Source organism: Podarcis liolepis, assembly GCF_965112155.1.
Source record: "Podarcis liolepis genome assembly, chromosome: 4".
NCBI lineage: Eukaryota > Metazoa > Chordata > Lepidosauria > Squamata > Lacertidae > Podarcis > Podarcis liolepis.
The window spans coordinates 30,369,667-30,388,481 of record NC_139558.1 but is presented as its reverse complement, the minus strand read 5'-3'; the positions used below and the strand labels follow the sequence as shown (position 1 = coordinate 30,388,481).

General features: G+C 43.8%; 1 protein-coding gene across 2 annotated transcripts in view; it reads left to right on the top strand.

Moving 5' to 3' along the window:
• The first annotated feature begins 3,427 nt into the window (after positions 1-3,427).
• Positions 3,428-18,815, top strand: part of ECRG4 (ECRG4 augurin precursor) — a 35,294-nt gene continuing 19,906 nt past the window's right edge. The window contains exons 1-2 of one of the 2 annotated variants that reach the window (XM_083501599.1): positions 3,428-3,463; positions 18,023-18,097. In XM_083501599.1, coding sequence (XP_083357725.1) covers positions 3,443-3,463; positions 18,023-18,097 — 96 coding nt within the window. In that variant the 5' untranslated portion in view covers positions 3,428-3,442. Of the gene's footprint in view, positions 3,464-15,706; positions 15,779-18,022; positions 18,098-18,815 lie in introns of those variants that run through there. The other variant, XM_083501598.1, reaches the window with a different exon arrangement.

Genomic DNA, 18,815 nt, shown 5'->3' with positions numbered 1-18,815 from the left:
GGCATATATTGGCTAGTGCCTGTTGTGACGCTGGTGAGTCTCGGCTTCCCTCAGCTCTCGTCTGTGTCCTAATTTCAGAGATGTTTTAATGTATATATTTTTACCTTTTCAGGACTCTGCAAGGTTGTAGTACTGAAGCGTGTAATCGTCCAGCTATGCAGATGCTTGGAAGCTGGAATAGTGTCATTGCTACATGCATGATCCAAGTCACACCCACGTCAACTCTTAACGCCAGTCACAAACTTGCTAGGTGGCTTTTAAGCAAGGCTCTATTCTCCTGGCTTTACCCCCTCTCTGAAATAGGAAGACTGGCCTATTTTAGACGGCCGTTGTAAGGATTGTTGCATAAATGTGTGCAAAGGGCTTTGAACACTCAAGAAACTTAGGACTTCGTAAATTGCGCCATGGACCTCTCGTCACACCTCTTAAAAATGTGTTCTTAAGCTCTGTCCCCAGCCCCGAAGCACAAATCTTGTCTATCCTCCTGCACAAGCAATAAGGCTATCCCTCCCTCGTGCATCGCACCTCCAGCTCTGGATCAGCGCTATTGCTAGTAAAGCACTAAAAAAATTGAAATCCTCTACAGTATTGCTTTTGTCTGGAAAGCTTTTAAATCTGAAATCCTCTGAAGACTGTGGATCTTTCCCAGCACCCTCTGCTATAGCTTAGTCCGGACGATATTCCAAGGTAGCCCATAAATATTTTGTTGGGCTGTTTTCACGTATTGAGTTTTTGATGGAAAATTGTATAATTTTATTAGGACACTGAATCTTCTCTCTCTTTCGCCTCTCCGCCTCTCCCTCCCCTCTTTTTCATGCAGCATCCGGAATGCATGACTTCATCTGCTTTATTAATTTGGACCTTGGGAACGCTGGCTTTCCATCAGAGCTTACGAAAATGTGCTGAGCAAACACCATTGCAAGTCAGGCTATACTGGAGCTTAGATTTACAGCCGCCTTATATGCAAGTAAGCTTCCCACTAGCGTCCTTTTTTTAATGAGATCATCTTTAATGATACAGCCTCGTCTTCTTTTACTAATTGGATTAGGCACAGAGGGCGTCGTTAAGGCACAAATAAATATTTTAAACAACAGACCCTTTTTTTTGTAACCTTCCAGGGCTGTGCACTGCAGAACCTTGTTTTTTCCCTCTTTTTAAATTGCAGATGCATAGCCATTAACTCTGACAGTGATCGTTTCTGTCCTTGGATGTCATTCAACTCGGATCCCCGGGAGATTTAGCAGCAAGTTCTATGCAGAGAGAAAAGCAGATGCCTCTTTAGTCAACATTGGCTTCGCCCTCCCCTCCACTGACTTAACTGCGGGGGCTTTATAGATGGCATTCTTTCAGTAGATCATCATTGTTGTATATCTAACACATGTGCCCTTGAATAGTCAAAAGGGAATAGGGCTGTGTGTGTGTGTGTGTGTGTGTGTGTGTGTGTGTATTTAGACAGAATTCAATGTCTTTAATTCCGTAAAGATTTCTGAGTCTTGTAATTGGGGCCTTTTTTCAGCCGGAACTCGCTGGAACTCAGTTCCGGCACCTCTCAGGTGGGCACCATTGCCATTCTAAGAGAACAAGGGAGGCGTTCATGGCGTTCTTTTTCTAGAAAAATAGCACTGCTTGTAATGTCTATTACATGAGATTGAATATACAGTCATACCTCGGGTTACAGATGCTTCGAGTTGCATGATTTCGGGTTGTGCACCGCGCCGAGCCTGGAAACTCTGGAACGTGTTACGTCCAGGTTTCGGCACTTGTGCATGTGCAGAAGCGCTAAATCGCAACCTGCGCGTGCGCAGACACGGCGCTGCGGGTTGCGAACGTGCTTCCCGCACAGATCACGTTCACAACCCGTGCGTCCACTGTATTCAGTTTGCTGTCGGGAGAGCAATAGCCATGCAAGAGGAACAAGTGACAACTTTGTAATAAACAGAACACAGTCATCAGTAAGATATATCAGTAAAACGCAATGATAGGGGGGCGGGGACTGCAGTCTTGGGATGCTAAGTTTGCCAGCTTTGTTAAAACGGGCATGACCTTTCACTAATTTGTAAGAGGTTGGTATAAACAAAGCAAACACGGATAAGCTCTACCGTCCCACAGTGATTTGATTTTCTGGTTAAGAAGAGGTAGTAACAGTTTGTTCCCTTTACATTCATTAGTAGAAAGAGTATACCGTATTTTTCGCCCTATAGGATGCACTTTTCCCCCTCCAAAAATGAAGGGGAAATGTGTGTGCGTCTTATGGGGCGAATGCAGGCTTTCGCTGAAGCCTGGAGAGCGAGAGGGGTCAGTGCGCACCGACCCCTCTCGCTCTCCAGGCTTCGCGGACCTCTCCGCAAGTAGCGGGAGCCAGCGCTGGGCTCCCACGGCTTGCAGAGAGCTGCCTGTTTGGGGGCTGGGGTCGGGGGAAGCTCGGGCCTCCCCTGCCCCAGCCCCGCGCCTGGGGGGGGGGAATAATTTTTTTCCTTTATTTCCCCCCCAAAAAACTAGGTGCGCCTTATGGGACGGTGCATCCTATAGGGCGAAAAATACGGTAATTAGTGGGTGAGATAATGTGGTAAATCCTGCACCAGTCGTGCTCCTCATGTACCAGGGATGGGGAATGTGTGGCCCTTGTTGGACTCCAACTCCCATGACTACTTATCAGGGCTGATAGGAACTGTAGTACAGCAACATCTGAAGGGCCACAGGTCCCTCATTCATGATACTTACCCAGTACCTATCCAAAGAACAGGGCAACTAGTACTGCACACGAAATATATATAAAAATAAAAAATTTGTCCAGTAGCACCTTAAGAGACCAACTAAGTTTGTTCTTGGTATAAGCTTTCGTGTGCATGCACTGAATCTAGTGCTGCACATAGAAGCTTTGAGCTGGTCTTGGGTGCCATTTTTGAAACCAAAGCCTATTTCAAAGCAATTTGTGGCTAGCGCTGCTCAGTAAGAGAGTGCAGCTGGGATTTGGTGGGAAGGAATCCCAACAGACATGCCAAAAACTATGAGCGTACGTAATGTTAACTCTTTGAACTTAATTTCTAAGGGAATCTGTTCTAATGAGACTTAAATTGAGTTTTAGGATCCCTTCCAGCCTTGTACTTTTATAGCTGTGTGCATTCAGAGTATGTGTAAGAGGAGGAAGGCAGGCTGGCTTCTTTTGTTAAGTAAATAGCTTGGTATGTTCCTATTTGCTGGGAGAGTTGGCCTCTGCCTCACTAAAAAGATGGCCCATTACAGGTGATTTGTTGCCATAGGAGCTAATGGTTCTTCTGGAAAGGAGTGTGTCTTTCTTACTCTCTCCCCTGAGTAAAGGAGATGTCATCAAGGTGTCTGAGGGTGAAACAAAACAAAAAGGACTGAGGGTTCTTGGAACTGGGATGGAAATGACCCAGTAGCTTGCTTTGCTCTCTGTGCAAAATCCAAAGCTCCATCTAGAATGGGGGAACAGCTTCTAATGGTGAGTTAATACTGTGAGCCTTCCATCTTATGTCCAGCCTGTATAAGAGTGAGTGTGTGTGTGTGTGTGTGTGTGTGTGTGTGTGTGTGTGTATAATTCTTACATTATGGTCCTTGGCCTCCAAAGACCTTCATTTCAGGAGAACGAAACCCAAGGCCAGTGCCTAAATGATATCAAGCATCAGAACCAGTTGGCCACAAGAAGGAGATTTTGTCCATGGTATGACTATTTTCCACCTTCCCATTTCGATTCTCTGCGTAACCTAGCAATTCCAAAACAGAGATGCGCTTTTACCCTCGCAAGATTGTATGTACTGCCCTCGGCTGTACTTGAGGGCCGATTCCAATAGATCCACACGAAAAACACTTATGTCCCTGTGGAGATGGCAGCACTGAATCAGTGGCGCATGCCCTTCTGGCTTGCACTCTTTATAAAGAGTTGAGGAATGAAATTATCACCCCTCTTTTATTGTCCATTCCGGGTCGCCCAACCTCTGCCACAGTATCTTTTCTCGTGGCAGATCAAGAGGAGCAGATGACAGCAAAGGTTACAAGGTTTTTAGCTGGAGTGTTCATTTGTTGCTATGGCCAATAGCTGACGCAAATAAAGTTCATTCATTCACCCAAGGTGTGTGCTAGGTGTCTGTGGGTTCAGTGTATCCTGCTGAACAGCAGCCTGAATGGGGGAGAAGGTGGAGTGACTCCACCTGCAGCTGATCAGCCTTCAAGGACACAGAGGAGAGAGGACACTGATGAAAACCAGCTGGCTTCAGCCTTCTCAAGCAGAGCTTCCAGCAGCAGTCAGGTGCTGGTAATTACAGTTGTAAGTTCCTGGCCCTAGCTTGCTGTTTCCTGCTAGTCTTGAGCCCTGATGGTCATTCGATTCCCTGACCCCTGTACTGTCTGGGATTGCCATTCGCTCAGCCCTAGGACTGGACCTGACTTCAGATTCTGCCTCTGCCTCCAGGCAAGTACACCTCCAAGACTCTTCTGGTTGCTTGGCCTCCCACTTCACTGAGCTCTGCATGTTGTTGTTCAGCAACCTGACAATGGTACTCTCAACTCTATGGCTGGGAGCACTTAACAGTATTGTAAGGGCTTTGTGTATTTTATTGTGTTTGTATTTTTAATTGTGTTGGTGGGAGCTATGTGAAGTGCTGGAAGTTCGCAGCACCCAAAATCAAATACTTACATGAGAAATATATTAAGCCGGTAAAATATTTAAATTCATTTGTATCAGTATCAAATGTTCAGCAGCTGATGCAACTTTTGACCTGGAAATTTCCACCGCATAACTCAATTGCCTGAATGAATTGAGCTACTAATTTTTTTTGCCCAACGTGCTGGTGTGTATAGAGCTCTGTCTTATAATACAAATATTATAATTTTAAAGAAGGGTCATGAAATAGGGAGTGCTTAGAAGGCCAGTCCGGTTATTGTCTCACAAAGGGTAGTATTTGCTCAAGAACTACCATCAAGATCAAACGCAAATTGGTCTTCTGCTGCCCTTGAGATGCTGAAATTCATGAGATACTGCCTGCTTTGTGATATAGCATTTTTCACTGAAGAGCAGGACAACTGCACTCCTTTTTTCTTTTGCAAAGATCAAAAACTTCAAATTAAGCATATGAATAGGCATAAGTAAACATATTATCTCCTAATATATACATGTTGAATTCAACTTTTCCTAATAATCAGTTTTACAAAGCAATTTTGCCTAATACAATGTGGTTTGGGATATTTATTTTCACTAATAAATACATTTATATGCACTTTTCACCCTAGTATATGCAGGTTCTTGCACATTTCTTAGCTGGAGATCTGTGCTACAAAATTTGGGGAAGTGTGGATTTTGAAGGATAGCTGTGTTTTGGTTTGCATATTGTATTGGAAGTGCAAATTCTGTAAGTTTGCCTTTAAATTGCAAGCCGAATCAAATTTCCAGTGATCCCATTTTTTTAAAAAACACTCCCATCTTTCTTGTTATTATTATTCTGTACTTCTCTAATATTTAGAGAGGCTTTTTTCTTTAAGAGCAAGAAGTGCAATAACCATAGAACTGTATCCTGCCCTGAAAAATGTCAAGTTCCTATTGCAACAGAGCCATTTATTACTGTCCATTCACATCCTTGATTTCAGAAATAGAAACCTAATGTTGAACCATCAGTCGTTCTTGGACTAAGTCCAGGCTTTTGATCAGATGCTGTAAATCATTACAGAACTTCAGAAGTCAAGCCTATGTTCATCAGCTGTATGCTCCATAAGTATCAGAAACATTCAAATTCAGATAAAGTGCAGATCAAGCTCCAGCAAACTCAAATGATCTGCTGGCTGCTACTGAAAATCCCCCCTCCTTCGAGGCAGGTTCATACATGAAGGTAGACCTCCCCTGCTGGGATTAATCAAGCTCCCCCCTCCCTTTTTTTGAAGTGATTTGATTAATCCCTGTAAATTATTTCACAGCCTTTAAAAAATAAAAATCTGCACACTATTTCCAGTGTGATGCATAGAGCTACGATAACTGTTAGAAACACTAAAAGCTTAGATGGCACCTTACAAAGAATGACTGTTCAAATATTCTTATATAGCTGCACTGGAAATTCGTTGCCAAAAGGAAGAGGAGGAGGGGCGAGGGGAAGGGAGGCTCAGATGTGTTTACAAAGGTCAAAAGATTTTATTTTTTTCCTGAAGTTAGGCCAGCTCTTACATGAGCAATTGAAACCGACTTGGTTTATGCAGAGCCGCTTCTGAATAGGTCTTTAATGAAATATTGTACTAAAACAAGGACAAATTATACAGGCAATAAATTATTCCTTGTGGCCTAATGCTATCTTGAGTTCACCATTTTTAACCTGGAGATTAACATACAGTGTTGTTGTGTTTGTGATGGTGGTAGTTTAGTATGGATTGAGCAAATGCTTAGCGTTAAATAAACTGAGGGGTTGAACTCTCAATTTATTAAGATCATGTTGTTCTTAGGGTGGGAAAGATCTCTTTTTGAGGTGCTTAACCATTGAATTTAACATTTAATTAGACTTTGTTGTCCTCCCTTTCATGCCTACATTAAACACATATTATTATTATTATTTTCCCCTTTAATGAGTGCTATCTTGATTGTGTAATGATCTCTCAATGGGGTTAGTTGAAATATTCAGACTTATAACCGTTCTTGTTCATTTTCTAATGAGTAGAAAGGTGACCTGGCATTTATAGGCAAGTCAAGAAGGTCCTTCTGAGATCAAAGTTCTCTAGCCTTTCTCAGATAATGTTTACCAGATGTGGTTCTGCAAGTGTTTTGCCTTAGAGAGTGGGAGAGGGCAAATATTCTGGTCTCCAAACAGTTATTTGAGAATTGGTGTTTATAAACCAGCTTGGCTCTTTGAAATTTCTGCCCTTTCAGTTTTCCTTGTGAGCTGTGGAGTGTTGAGGGTCCTTTGATGGATTTTCCGGGAAGCATCAAATTGATGCTATTTTTAAGGGGAAATGTTGATGGCTAAACCAGCGTAAGTTGGCGTTGGCATGCATAAAATTTGATTGAAGAACTTCGGGCATCAAAAGAGACAGTGTGAAATTAAATTATGGGCACCTGTTTATGCAAAAATGGTCGTGTCTATTAGCACTGCCTTGTTGCGGTCTGTGCAGCACACAAGTCAGCATCTGTTTGGAGGGCTTCATGGTTTCTGAACTTTCTGAACTTTTGCCCAGTCAGTGATGTGGACATGCAAACATGCAGGCACACAATCTTTCAAGCTGAGACACAAGCGGCTAAGGTGCTTAAGAGATAGCTCAGCTGAAGCCTCTGTTGCTGGACTCCAAATCCCATCAGCTCCAGCCAGTATAGATAATGGACAGGGATGGAGGGCTACACAGGTTTCCCATTCCTGTTCTAGAGCGTTTCGGGTGTCTTTCTTGTTTGCAAATGAGTCTCAGTGGCAGGGGGAGGCGGGAAGTGCGGGAATACAGCCTGGCCCACTCTTTCACCTCTTTCTATAGCAGATATCAACAGGCAACCTTGCCTGCTGATATCTGCTATAAAAAGAGGTGAAAGCACCTGCTTTGCAACGTGGTCATGTTGACTGCTATCCAGCACTTGCTACATTTACAGTATAAGGTAAAGGGACCCCTGACCATTAGGCAAGGCATTGCACACAAACTTGCACAAATAAAACCACACTTTTTTGTGTGAGGTTAAGCATGCATCCAGAATCCTGCTTTGTTGTTGGACAGGGGCAGTGCAAGATGCAGTTGTAATGAAAGAAGAGTAAAGTGGGGGAAAGTTGCCTTCCTCTCTGCTCCAAAAGCAGCTGTCAGGATTTAAATGCAAACATTTGCATGTAGCATGTACCGTAATTCAGCATGGAAAATGCCCTTATTGTCTACAACATAATACTTTTTTAAAGCCTAATTTCGGAGTGGGGGCAGACCTTGTGGATGCCAGGACAATCCTCTGATTGAAATAGGAACGTTCTGTGAAAAAGCGGGACAGTCCGAAATCTAATTAGAAACTGGGGACAGTTTCTGTAAATCTGGGACTGTCCCTGGAAAACTGGGACACCTGGAGGGTCTACAATCATATGGAGAGTACGGAGCTACAGTGGTACCTTGGGTTAAGAACTTAATTCGTTCTGGAGGTCCGTTCTTAACCTGAGGTACCGCTTTAGCTAATGGGGCCTCCCACTGCTGCCATGCTGCTAGAGCACAATTTCTGTTCTCATTCTGAAGCACAGTTCTTAACCTGAGGTTCTATTTCTGGGTTAGCGGAGTCTGTAACCTGAAGCGTCTGTAACTCGAGGTACCACTGTATAGCTAAACTGAGATTTGAAAGTGGGGTCTGTGATCTCTGAATTACAATTCCGAGCACACCGTTAAATGAGAGCGCAAAGAAAGGGTTTGCTGGCAAAAACACTGAGAGCTAAGTGGAACAGTGAAAGCAGTGGTAAATACTTTTGCTGACGGAGAAGTATCAGGAAGTGGAGCGAGGCACCTGAGCGATTTCACATAGCTGCTTCAGGCTCTGGCCCCGTTTGGAGGAATCAGGGACACAGACAGCTCTTTCATGTGCGGCAGCGAGCGAGCGAGGCTGTCACAAGAGCACCAGGCATTGAATAAAACGATGTAGAACAGCCGCACACACTTATGGCTTTATAATCCACCAAGAGCTTTGTTCAGCGGGCCACTGAGAGGCCGCGCGTTTGCTTGGGAGGAGGGCCGAAAATAATGAGTGCACGGGGAGGAAGGGACAGCAAGGCCAGTTTTCCTTTTCTGAATAGCAATCTCTCTATTACACAAGATCTTGGGCTATTGTTAGAAGGAAAATAGGCAAGAGGAAATGGATGTATTTCATATTTTGCAGCTTTAGCTGGCCAAACGTTTAAGCCAAAACAAAAGGCCTGCTGCCCCAGCCCCCAGCCCAAATCTTCTGTATGGCAGTAGTCTTTTAAGAGAACCAGGATCTATAAACACATCAGGGTTCCTTTTTTCAATTGTTGGCATTAGATATAAATCCATCTTAGACAGAGATTGGTATGTGGTCTGTGCACTCATAACCACCAAAAGTTAAATAATTGTTTAAAGCCAGGTGTGGGGAGCCTTTGACGCTCCGGGTGTTGCTGAACTACAACTCCCATCATTCCTTAGCCATTGGTCAGATTTGCCAAGGCTGCTGGGAGTTTTAAAGTTCAGCCAACATCTGGAGGGCCATAGGTTCCTGACACCTGCTTTACACCCCCCCCCAAAATTGGTTTTTTTAAGCCTCAATATTCCACCTATCGTTATTTTGATCTCATACAAACATATGAAGCATCCAGTAAAATGATTTCTAAACAACTGATCATTCACCATGCTTTTCTGCTCTTTGTTTAACTTCATAGTTTACCATGGCAGGTCATTCCAGCAGGGTTTTGTGCTGTGCCACCAGCTGCGCCTTAAAGTCCCTTCATTTCAAGAGAGGTGTGGGGAAAGGGGGTTTTGCCCTGTGAGAAACGTACATCTAAGCCAGGGATTGGCAAGGTTTTCCTCGCCTGGACCGGTTCACTCCAGCAGAATCCCTCCATGGGCTGGATTGCGAGCGTGCTTGCAATTTCCATTGTCTGCATCTGAGCAATGCAATTTCCGGCGCCACAGAAGTGAGTCCCCGTGCCGCACTGTGCTGGTTTAGCGTGGCTCAGTTCGGGGGCGACTTGTGGGCTGGTTAAATGACCCCCATGGGCCCCTGATCTAAGCTGCTCTTGGCCAGGGAGTTGGAAGGGTATGGAATGGGGTAAAGGTAAAGGGTAAAGGGACCCCTGACCATTAGGTCCAGTCGCGGACGACTCTGGGGTTGTGGCGCTCATCTCGCTTTATTGGCCGCGGGAGCCAGCGTACAGCTTCCAGGTCATGTGGCCATCATGACTAAGCCGCTTCTGGCGAACCAGAACAGCGCACAGAAATGCCATTTACCTTCCCGCCGGAGCGGTACCTATTTATCTATTTGCACTTTGACGTGATTTCAAACTGCTAGGTTGGCAGGAGCAGGGACTGAGCAACGGGAGCTCACCCCATTGCGGGAATTCGAACCACCGACCTTCTGATCAGCAAGCCCTAGGCTCTGTGGTTTAGACCACAGCGCCACCCACGTCCCATGGAATGGTGTATTACTATATAAATTATTGTAATCTAGTGAAGAGCTTCTTGATACTGTGAGCCACATAGTTTTACTACTGGGTGGCCCTGTGAATCCAACAATAACTGAAAACTCAACCCCATATGAACTGGAACACCTAAGGATGCATTATATTCGATATGTGGAGGTGCTTAATGTAGGCTCTTCTGGCTCCTGGCAGTTGATGTTCTTGGTGCCGGAACCAGAATCTTCCCTCCCAAATGGGAGGAAAAAAGGAGCTGCCGATGGGCTGGGGGAACTGGCTGATGACAGAGATGTCAGCACAGAGAAACAGACCTTTCTTTGATTTGCTTCCCTTATGCATACAAATGTAGGTGCTGCTCCAGAACACTTAAGTATGATTCATCATTTCCATAAACAAGCTTTTATGGGAGACGACATTCTTATTCTGGAAATGCAAGAGGAGGTGGGGAATATGCCACATATCCCCTCCCCCCCTAAATTAGCTTGCCCTGCTTAAATTGTATGCTTTGGGTAAGTGACTTGTGAACATGTGGTAGTAAATGAGTTTGTTTTTGTGCGCTGGTGCTTTTTGAAGTGTGTCCTTTTGACAGCTGACCCACAATGGTTACTACAAAGCTGCTGTTCACAGTATCTTCCCACAAAGTAACTCAAGGTGCATCAACCGGTGGCGGAGGAAGGGGGTGTGGGCAGTGAAAAATGAGTTTTAAAAAATAAAATAAAACTGGGCTCATGAAACGTTTTAGGAGTGACATGGTGACTTAGGCGCCTGCAAGTTCTGCGCTGCCTGAAACAGCAGTGTGGGACTTGCACCTGCTTACTGCCTCTCCCTCAGCCACCCTACATCTGAGGGGGAGGCGGCAGAGAGGCTCACCCCGCCCCCAGCTGCAGGACACGCCCCCGCACCAGGCACCCGAGCAGCTAGCTACGCCACTGGCATCCACACAGTCTGGCCCTGTCAGGGGCTGAACAGATGCGTACCATATTTTTCGCTCTATAAGACACACTTTTTCCCTCCTAAAAATTAAGGGGTGCGTCTTATGGAGCGAATGCAGGCTGCGCAGCTATCCCAGAAGCCAGAACAGCAAGAGGGATTGCTGCTTTCGTTGTGCAGCAATCCCTCTTGCTGTTCTGACTTTGCTTTGCTGGAGAGGCGCTGCGCAGAGAGGGAGAGATTTTTCTTGTTCTCCTCTAAAACTAGGTGCGTCTTATTGAGTGAAAAATATGGTACTTTCCCTTACGCACTGCAGTGCTCTCCCTAAGCATGTTGCTGTGCAATTATCTGTCAAGCCTAGATTTTTTTTTTAGAAAGTAACTCTTTTCCCTCTTCATGGTGTGGAGCTGAACCTAGTCAACTCAAGTTCACAGAAAGTAGAGGATTAGCACTGTTAGACAGCAGCTTGCAAAACACTCCCCGTGTTTTCAGCAGGAATGAGAAGTTGAAGGCATGTTTGGGGTATGAACAGGACCAGAAACAAAGGACCCACGTAAAAGCCAGCTTAAGATCCTGTTTAGTATCAGGCTTGCAACGTCTTGAAGTCAAGATCACAGTGCAGCCCCTGTCCTGCCTAGGTCTTCCTGGTGCTATAATATAGCACGTTTTTTAGTAATCAAAAGTCAAACGAAAAGAAGAAAAATAACTTTAGCTGCCTCCAAATTCCATTTCATTGAAGTAGGAATGTTTCCCCTCACTTTTATTGGCTATTATGTCCAAACTGGCTCCACATTTTCCATAAGGGAAGTCACTTTTTTCCTATTAAATTGAACAGTACCCATTCACAGTTCTTGGCCTTTTCTACTCTCCAAGTCACAATTTGTTAAAGTGCAGGACAGACACCTCCACGGTGATAACTAAAGGGGTAACTGCCAAAACCAAATAAAAACCCAAATAGTGATAGATGAAATCATCTGAAAATAAATTTTGTTTATTTTAAAATATTTGCTTTTGTCAGCAAAAAAAAATTTATTTTGCTCCCTTTGGTCTTTGGTTGCTAAAATATTTGCACAAGCTTCAAATAATTTTCCCTGTAGAATTCGCATCCCGTTGCTGCTTATTCTCCTCCTGAAATGAACACCATATAAATGGCATCCAGGAACAATAATGATCTCTTCAGGCATAAGGAAAGCAGCATGAATAATGCTACTAAATAAATTACACGTGGACAAAAAATGGCTTTACTTAGGGTAAGGCCCCATTAACAAACTGAGACTTGCATCTGAGTAAACCAGGGGTCAGCAAACTTTTCCAGCAGGGGCCCAGTCCACTGTCCCTCAGACCTTGTGGGGGGCTGGACTATATATAATTTTTTTTTTGGGGGGGGGGGAGAATGAAAGAATTCCTATGCCCCACAAATAACCCAGAGATGCATTTTAAATAAAAGCACACATTCTACTCATGTAAAAACACACTGATTCCCAGACCATCCGCGGACCGGATTTAGAAGGCGATTGGGCCGGATCCGGCCCCTAGGCCTTAGTTTGCCTACCCATGGGGTAAACCTTCATGGGATTGGTCTTGAGTTTTTTATAGGATTAAATTCACTATTTTCTCTTTGAGTGTCTGGGCTTTGACCTGTATCTCAATACTGTGCAAGCAGAGTTCTGCTTGTCTAAAAGGACTTTCCTCTCTTCTACTCTCCCTGTGCCCCTGATCTTCTCCAGAGGGTACCCCAAACCTCTGGAGAATATTTTGAGAGTGCTTGGCAGGCTGCAGAAGAAGAGAGGGGAGTTGTGCAGAACAGCAGCACTGGATACAACCTTTACTCTTGAATGTGGAAATTAGGGGGGTACCATTTAAAGCAGTTTCATTATTGGTATTTATGCCTTGGTTGAGTATACAATAAAAGTTTTTTTTAAAAGCTGCACCCTGTTTTGGAAATAGCTGCTACGACATAGCCATGTAGCCTTGCTAGTCCTCTGTCTGCTAACAAATGTTTACAGTGCTGGAAAATGGTTTCTGGCATTATGACCAGAGTTGTAGAATATGGAACAGATGAAGATAAATGTGAGAGCCAGGCAGCAACACAGACTCGGCAGATGTGTGCAGAAAGTAATGGTGTGGTGGCAACGAGAGCTTCAGATGTGTCACAGTTAATTCATCTTCAAACCAGATTGCAGCGCTCCAAATGTTTTGAGCAGCGTGCAAGGGAAAATAACAATCTTGCTCTGCCCTCAGAGTACAAGTGCATCAGAAATTTTGCAGATTGTGTCTGGAAAGGTTAAATAAGTTACTTTAAAAAAATTAAAAATAAAGATTATTAGGTTTTGTCGCTTGAGCTTTCACGGGACAGCAGACTGTTACAGAATCATAACATGTTTTGAAAATATAATCACTCTGTATATTATTTTTCTCCGATCTAGCAGCAATAGTTGAGTAAAAATTCTACTGTAATATACATGAGCCTCTATACAATTAAAAAAACACACAGTAAGCACTCAGCTTAAGAGTTTTAAAGTGGCGCAGAGTGCCTTCCATCAGCTTGGGCTGATGGCCCTATTGTGCCCCTATGTTGCCTATGTTCTGGTAGCCTCTAGGTTAGACTACTCCAATGTGTTATACATAGGGCTGCCTCTGATGAGTGTTCTGAAGCTTCAGCTGGCACAAAATTCAGTGGCCAGGTTGCTCACAGGGGCAAGATGGTTTGAGCATATTGCACTAATCCTCCCCCCCCCCCCCCGTCACTGGCTGCCAGTTAGTTTCTGGGCCCAATTCAAATGTGTTTGTGGGAAGTGAGGGAGGGTATTGATTTATAATTTTTTTAATGTGTTTTTACCTTGTATTTTTATGTTGTGAACTGCTCTGAGATCTATGAATGAAGGGCGGCATACAAATTTAATAAATAAAAATTAAAGTATGTAAAAAAAAAAAATTTAAAAGGAGAAAGTACTGGGAAAAAACCCATCCTATTTTAGCAGGTAAACTGACCTAGGCACTTGAGGAAGAATAAATACTTCAAAGCAGATAGTCTTGCATAAAACATAACAGAAGAAAGGAGAAATGACCAAATAAACAGAGACAACCTGGATAGGCAGAGCGGCCACCAAGACCACATAACACTGGTCTTGAAAGACCTACATTGTCTCCCAGTACGTTTCCGAGCACAATTCAAAGTGTTGGTGCTGACCTTTAAAGCCCTAAACGGCCTCGGTCCTGTATACCTGAAGGAGCGTCTCCACCCCCATCCTTCAGCCCAGACACTGAGGCCCAGCGCCGAGGGCCTTCTGGCGGTTCCCTCACTGCGAAAAGCAAGGCTACAGGGAACTAGGCAGAGGGCCTTCTTGGTAGTGGCGCCCTCCCTGTGGAACGCCCTCCCACCAGATGTGAATGAAATAAGCAGCTATCTTATCTTTAAAAGACATCTGAAGGCAGCCCTGTTTATGGAAGCTTTTAATGTTTGATGCATTACTGCATTTTAATATTTTGTTGGAAGCCACCCAGAATGAATGGGGTATAAATTATTATTATTATTATTATTATTATTATTATTATTATTAGCCAAACCCCCATGATGTTGGAGGAATAGCAGAAGCATCAGAAGCCCCTTCTGCCCACTGGAAGTATTCAGGAAAAACCACTGGAATGAGTCAGCAAAAAAGCTGAGCCTGCCTAGTATTGACCAGATCATGAGTTGGTTTCAATGGCGTTGGGCTGAGTCATTCTTTCCCTGCCCCTGCCTTCCACTGCAGCTGCTGTGAGCAGGAGAGCTACAGATGTGGTGGCTGCCTTGTCACTCCACAAAGACACCCAAGTGGGAGTGTGGTTTGGCTTCCCCCCTCGATCCTCAGGCTGTGCATACCTTTGCTGGTGGGAGCAGAGCTCAATCTGCAGCCAGATCCCATTTCTTTGCAACCCCCATCCCTGAAGTTCAGCTGGAGGGTTTCTTTTCACTTAAGAATAAAATGGCTCTTTAAGCAGCTTTCACCCAGCACAATTTATAAAAAGCGGTGCTTGCTCCGATTATTGGTTTTCAAACTTGTGATGGGTGAAGCTGCTTATAGTCCACTTTGCTCTCGGTATTAGGTGATGAGGCAGCTTCCAAGCCACTTGAAGGGAAACCATTTACCAGAGACCCTGGAAGGATGAGTGGGCACAGAACAGCAAGGGCAAAAGTATTCTGCCATTCCACCTTTAGTTCTCCGAAAAACTCTAAAATCTGGATTCCGCCTCATCTCTGTTGATGTTGTCTCAACCTACGAAACCACACAAAGAAGACATTCATCACTTCTGTGTGTTTGTCTAAGTGAAGGAGCCATAGAAATGTCTGCTGGTTTTAAGTTATTGGTCCAGAAGCTGTGAAGTACTGTTGCGTAAACAGGAATGCAAAGAAGCAGGCCAACACTAATGGAGAGTCTAAGAAAACAGGAAGAACATATCTTTCCCTGTTAGCTAGCTCAGTCACTGGGTACAGAGCATAATGAATATAGATGTTATTTGTGAACCGTACGCAAGGCAGGATGGGGGTGGGGAGAAATGCAGAACAAATAGCAGCCTTAGTTTCTGACGAAGAGTAAAGTTTTGAGTAAACAGGTGCATGTAATATCAAGCAAAAGATCTCAGTGGTGGTTTCTTTTACAGTGGGTTATGATAATCATCTTTCCATTGGGTGACAAAATTCTTCTAAAAGAACAAAGATAGAAATGACTTGGAGGAAACATCAAAGTTGCAATTCTTCTTCCAAAAGGCCAAAGATTGAAGTGGGTTGTGTGTATGTCTTAGTTTTGTTGTTGTTGTTGTTGTCCAAACTAGCACTTCGTTACAACTTACTGCAAACAATATTACAAATGAACATTCTGATTTGTGTCTCTGGGGTGTGTGCGCACACTGCCATAAAATGCTAAAACAGCGCTGGGTGTGTGTGAGGGGAATGGACGCCCATTTGAGAAAATACAGGGGTGCCATTGTTTTAGGACAGAATGTCTGATTCTCAGGAATAAATAAGCAAGCAAATGGCAGAGAAACAGGTGCAGCACTTCTCTTGCAAGAGAAATTAAGCCAAGGATAAGATAAGGCCAGGGGCGAAGACTTGTCCTCCACATTGAGGGGGCGTGGTCACGTGACATGTCACGTGATGCCACTGGCGTGCGCCAGGTGGTGGTGGTGGGACGTGAGGAGGGTGATCTCCATGCTTGCTCGTCCCTGCCACATCCTAGCTCCTGGGCTCCCAGGCTGCCACTGTGACAAGCAAGCATGGAGATTGCCCTCCATGCTTGTCCCAGCTGCCGCCTGGCTCTGGGGTGCATGGAGGGTGCCTGGTGGCAGCAGGGGGTGGCAGCCCCCTCAATATTGGGGAAAGCACTGCCCCCTGCCCAAAAATATTGGGGGAGCTGAAGCCCCTTCGGCCCCATGTTGGTTCCTCTGGATAAAGAGTTACAACTAAACTAGCGTAGATAATGATGCAGACTCAGAAAACATCTAGAACTGAAAACGCAAAATATGGTGCAAATATAGCTGCCTGAAACACTCTGTTTAACTTTACAGTGGTACCTCGGGTTAAGTACTTAATTTGTTCCGGAGGTCCGTACTTAACCTGAAACTGTTCTTAACCTGAAGCACCACTTTAGCTAATGGGGCCTCCTGCTGCTGCCGCGCCGCTGGAGCACAATTTCTGTTCTCATCCTGAAGCAAAGTTCTTAACCTGAAGCACTATTTCTGGGTTAGCGGAGTCTGTAACCTGAAACTGTTCTTAACCTGAAGCGTATGTAACCCAAGGTACCACTGTAATTGAAAGGTTTCTTCTTCTTTTTTAATATATATTTTATTAAGGATTTTCTTGTTTTACAGAAGTGTAGTGCCTCGTATTTTTTTTCTTCATGTAACATTTTTACAAATCTGTTTCATTTGTTGAGGCATTAGGGGGAGAAGAAAAGAAAAAAGAAAGGGGGGTGGAGAGAGGGAAGATGGATAGGGGTGGGGTCGGGTGGCGGTGTTTCTATTATGTTTAATGTATGTAGAGTTTGGTGTCAGCGTTGCTTGTGTTGTTCACTTGTGTTCCTTTGGTGGTGAGAGAGTTTGGGGTTGGCCTAGGGTATGATTGTTTGCTTGTGATTGGCTGTGGTGATCTTTGTTTTCGTGTGTGAGTGAGGTGGGTGGGTGTTTTGGATCAGGTTAGCCATATTGATTTGTATGCTGTTGGTGGATTATTGTCATTGTCCTGTTGGGCTGTGTATGTGATAAAGGGGAGCCATACCGGGGTGAAGGCATCTTCTTCTGTTTGTCCCCGTGTCAGTTTCAGAATTGAAAGGTTTCTTAAATATTGTACTCTTTGTGCCCCTCTAGTAGGAAACACACACAGTTCAGCATCATGAACAAACTTTGCTCATCCCTAACTCTAGATCCTTAATAAGTTAAAAAGCATTGGTTCCAATACTGATCCTTGGGGAACTCATTCCTCCAGTGGAGAGCTATCCATTTATTCCTACTCTCTGCTTCCTGTTTCTTAATCGGTTGCTATCCCACGACACAAGTGGTCTACAGCAATATCCAGAAGCAAAATTTTTATTTCCAGCAAGAACAGAGAAATACTGCTTGTACAGTGTACAAGTAGTGCCAAAATATACTTGTCTCCCTCATCTGCAAGAAATTAAGAAACATTAAATGCACCCTGAAATCTGCTGTTCATCATTCTGCCTAAACACACACACACACACACACACACACACACACACACACACACACACATTCCTTTAAGATGAGAACATGAATGAGCATCTGCTTGCAATCATATTTCTTTCCCTTTTGAAATGCTGTCCTGCTGCCTGTGCAGAAATGCGATTCTTCCGAATTCATCCACAAAGTGCTTTGTGGAGCTTTTTTCTGCAAAGGGTTGGATTTCTGCAAAATGGAATAAATATGTCCTTCATACATTGGTCCTAGTCTTTTTTTAAAAAAAAATGTAATACTCTCCACTCCCCCATTACCCAGTTTCTTATTTCTTTCAGAAGTCCAAGGTGTCCTTCAAAAAAGAGTCACTTCTTCTGGCCAAGCACGAAGGCAGGAAGCCGATTACTGGAAAGGTAATTTTATTAAATAAGAGTATGTGTTTAATATAGGAATGGGATTTTAAAACAACAACAACAACAATTTGAATTTAGATAGAGAAAGAGAAAAATTGACTGCTTTATATTATTGTACCGAAAGGTCAAATGCAGGCTGATTGTAGGAACTGTGGTTTAAATGTCATGGACTTGTAGTATTTTATTTGCTCAGGAAAATATAGCTTGTGACAGAGGTTTCTTTTCGTTCATTCTGTATACATTATCTGCAATCCTCCCCCTACCCGCATAACATTTGCCCTATTCAATGTGCTTTTACTCCAGAACTACTCTAGCTTTTTTATATATAGATCAGCCTCTGAATAGGGGCTAGAAATTATATAGCAGCAAAATTAACTCATTTTAAATAGCTGAAAAACTGTTCACTATTATTATGTAATCTAAATATGAAGCACCTTATTAAGTAGCATTGTTTACATTAGTAACTGAAGACTTTTCTTGGGCCCAATCCAAAGGACCTTGCTTAATTAAAGGCTGGAATCCTATACACACAGTGGTAAGAGTTGCGGAACATTATCCAAGGCAATTCCAAATAAATATGCATAGGATTCTGCAAAACTTTTTTTGCTGCTCTCCTTAACTTTAGTGGGGGTTTCACGAGTTCTGTGCACCTTTTATCTGATATCAGTTGTAGGTGTAAATACACTTTTTAATCTTTAAGGGCTGATACTGTGTTGGT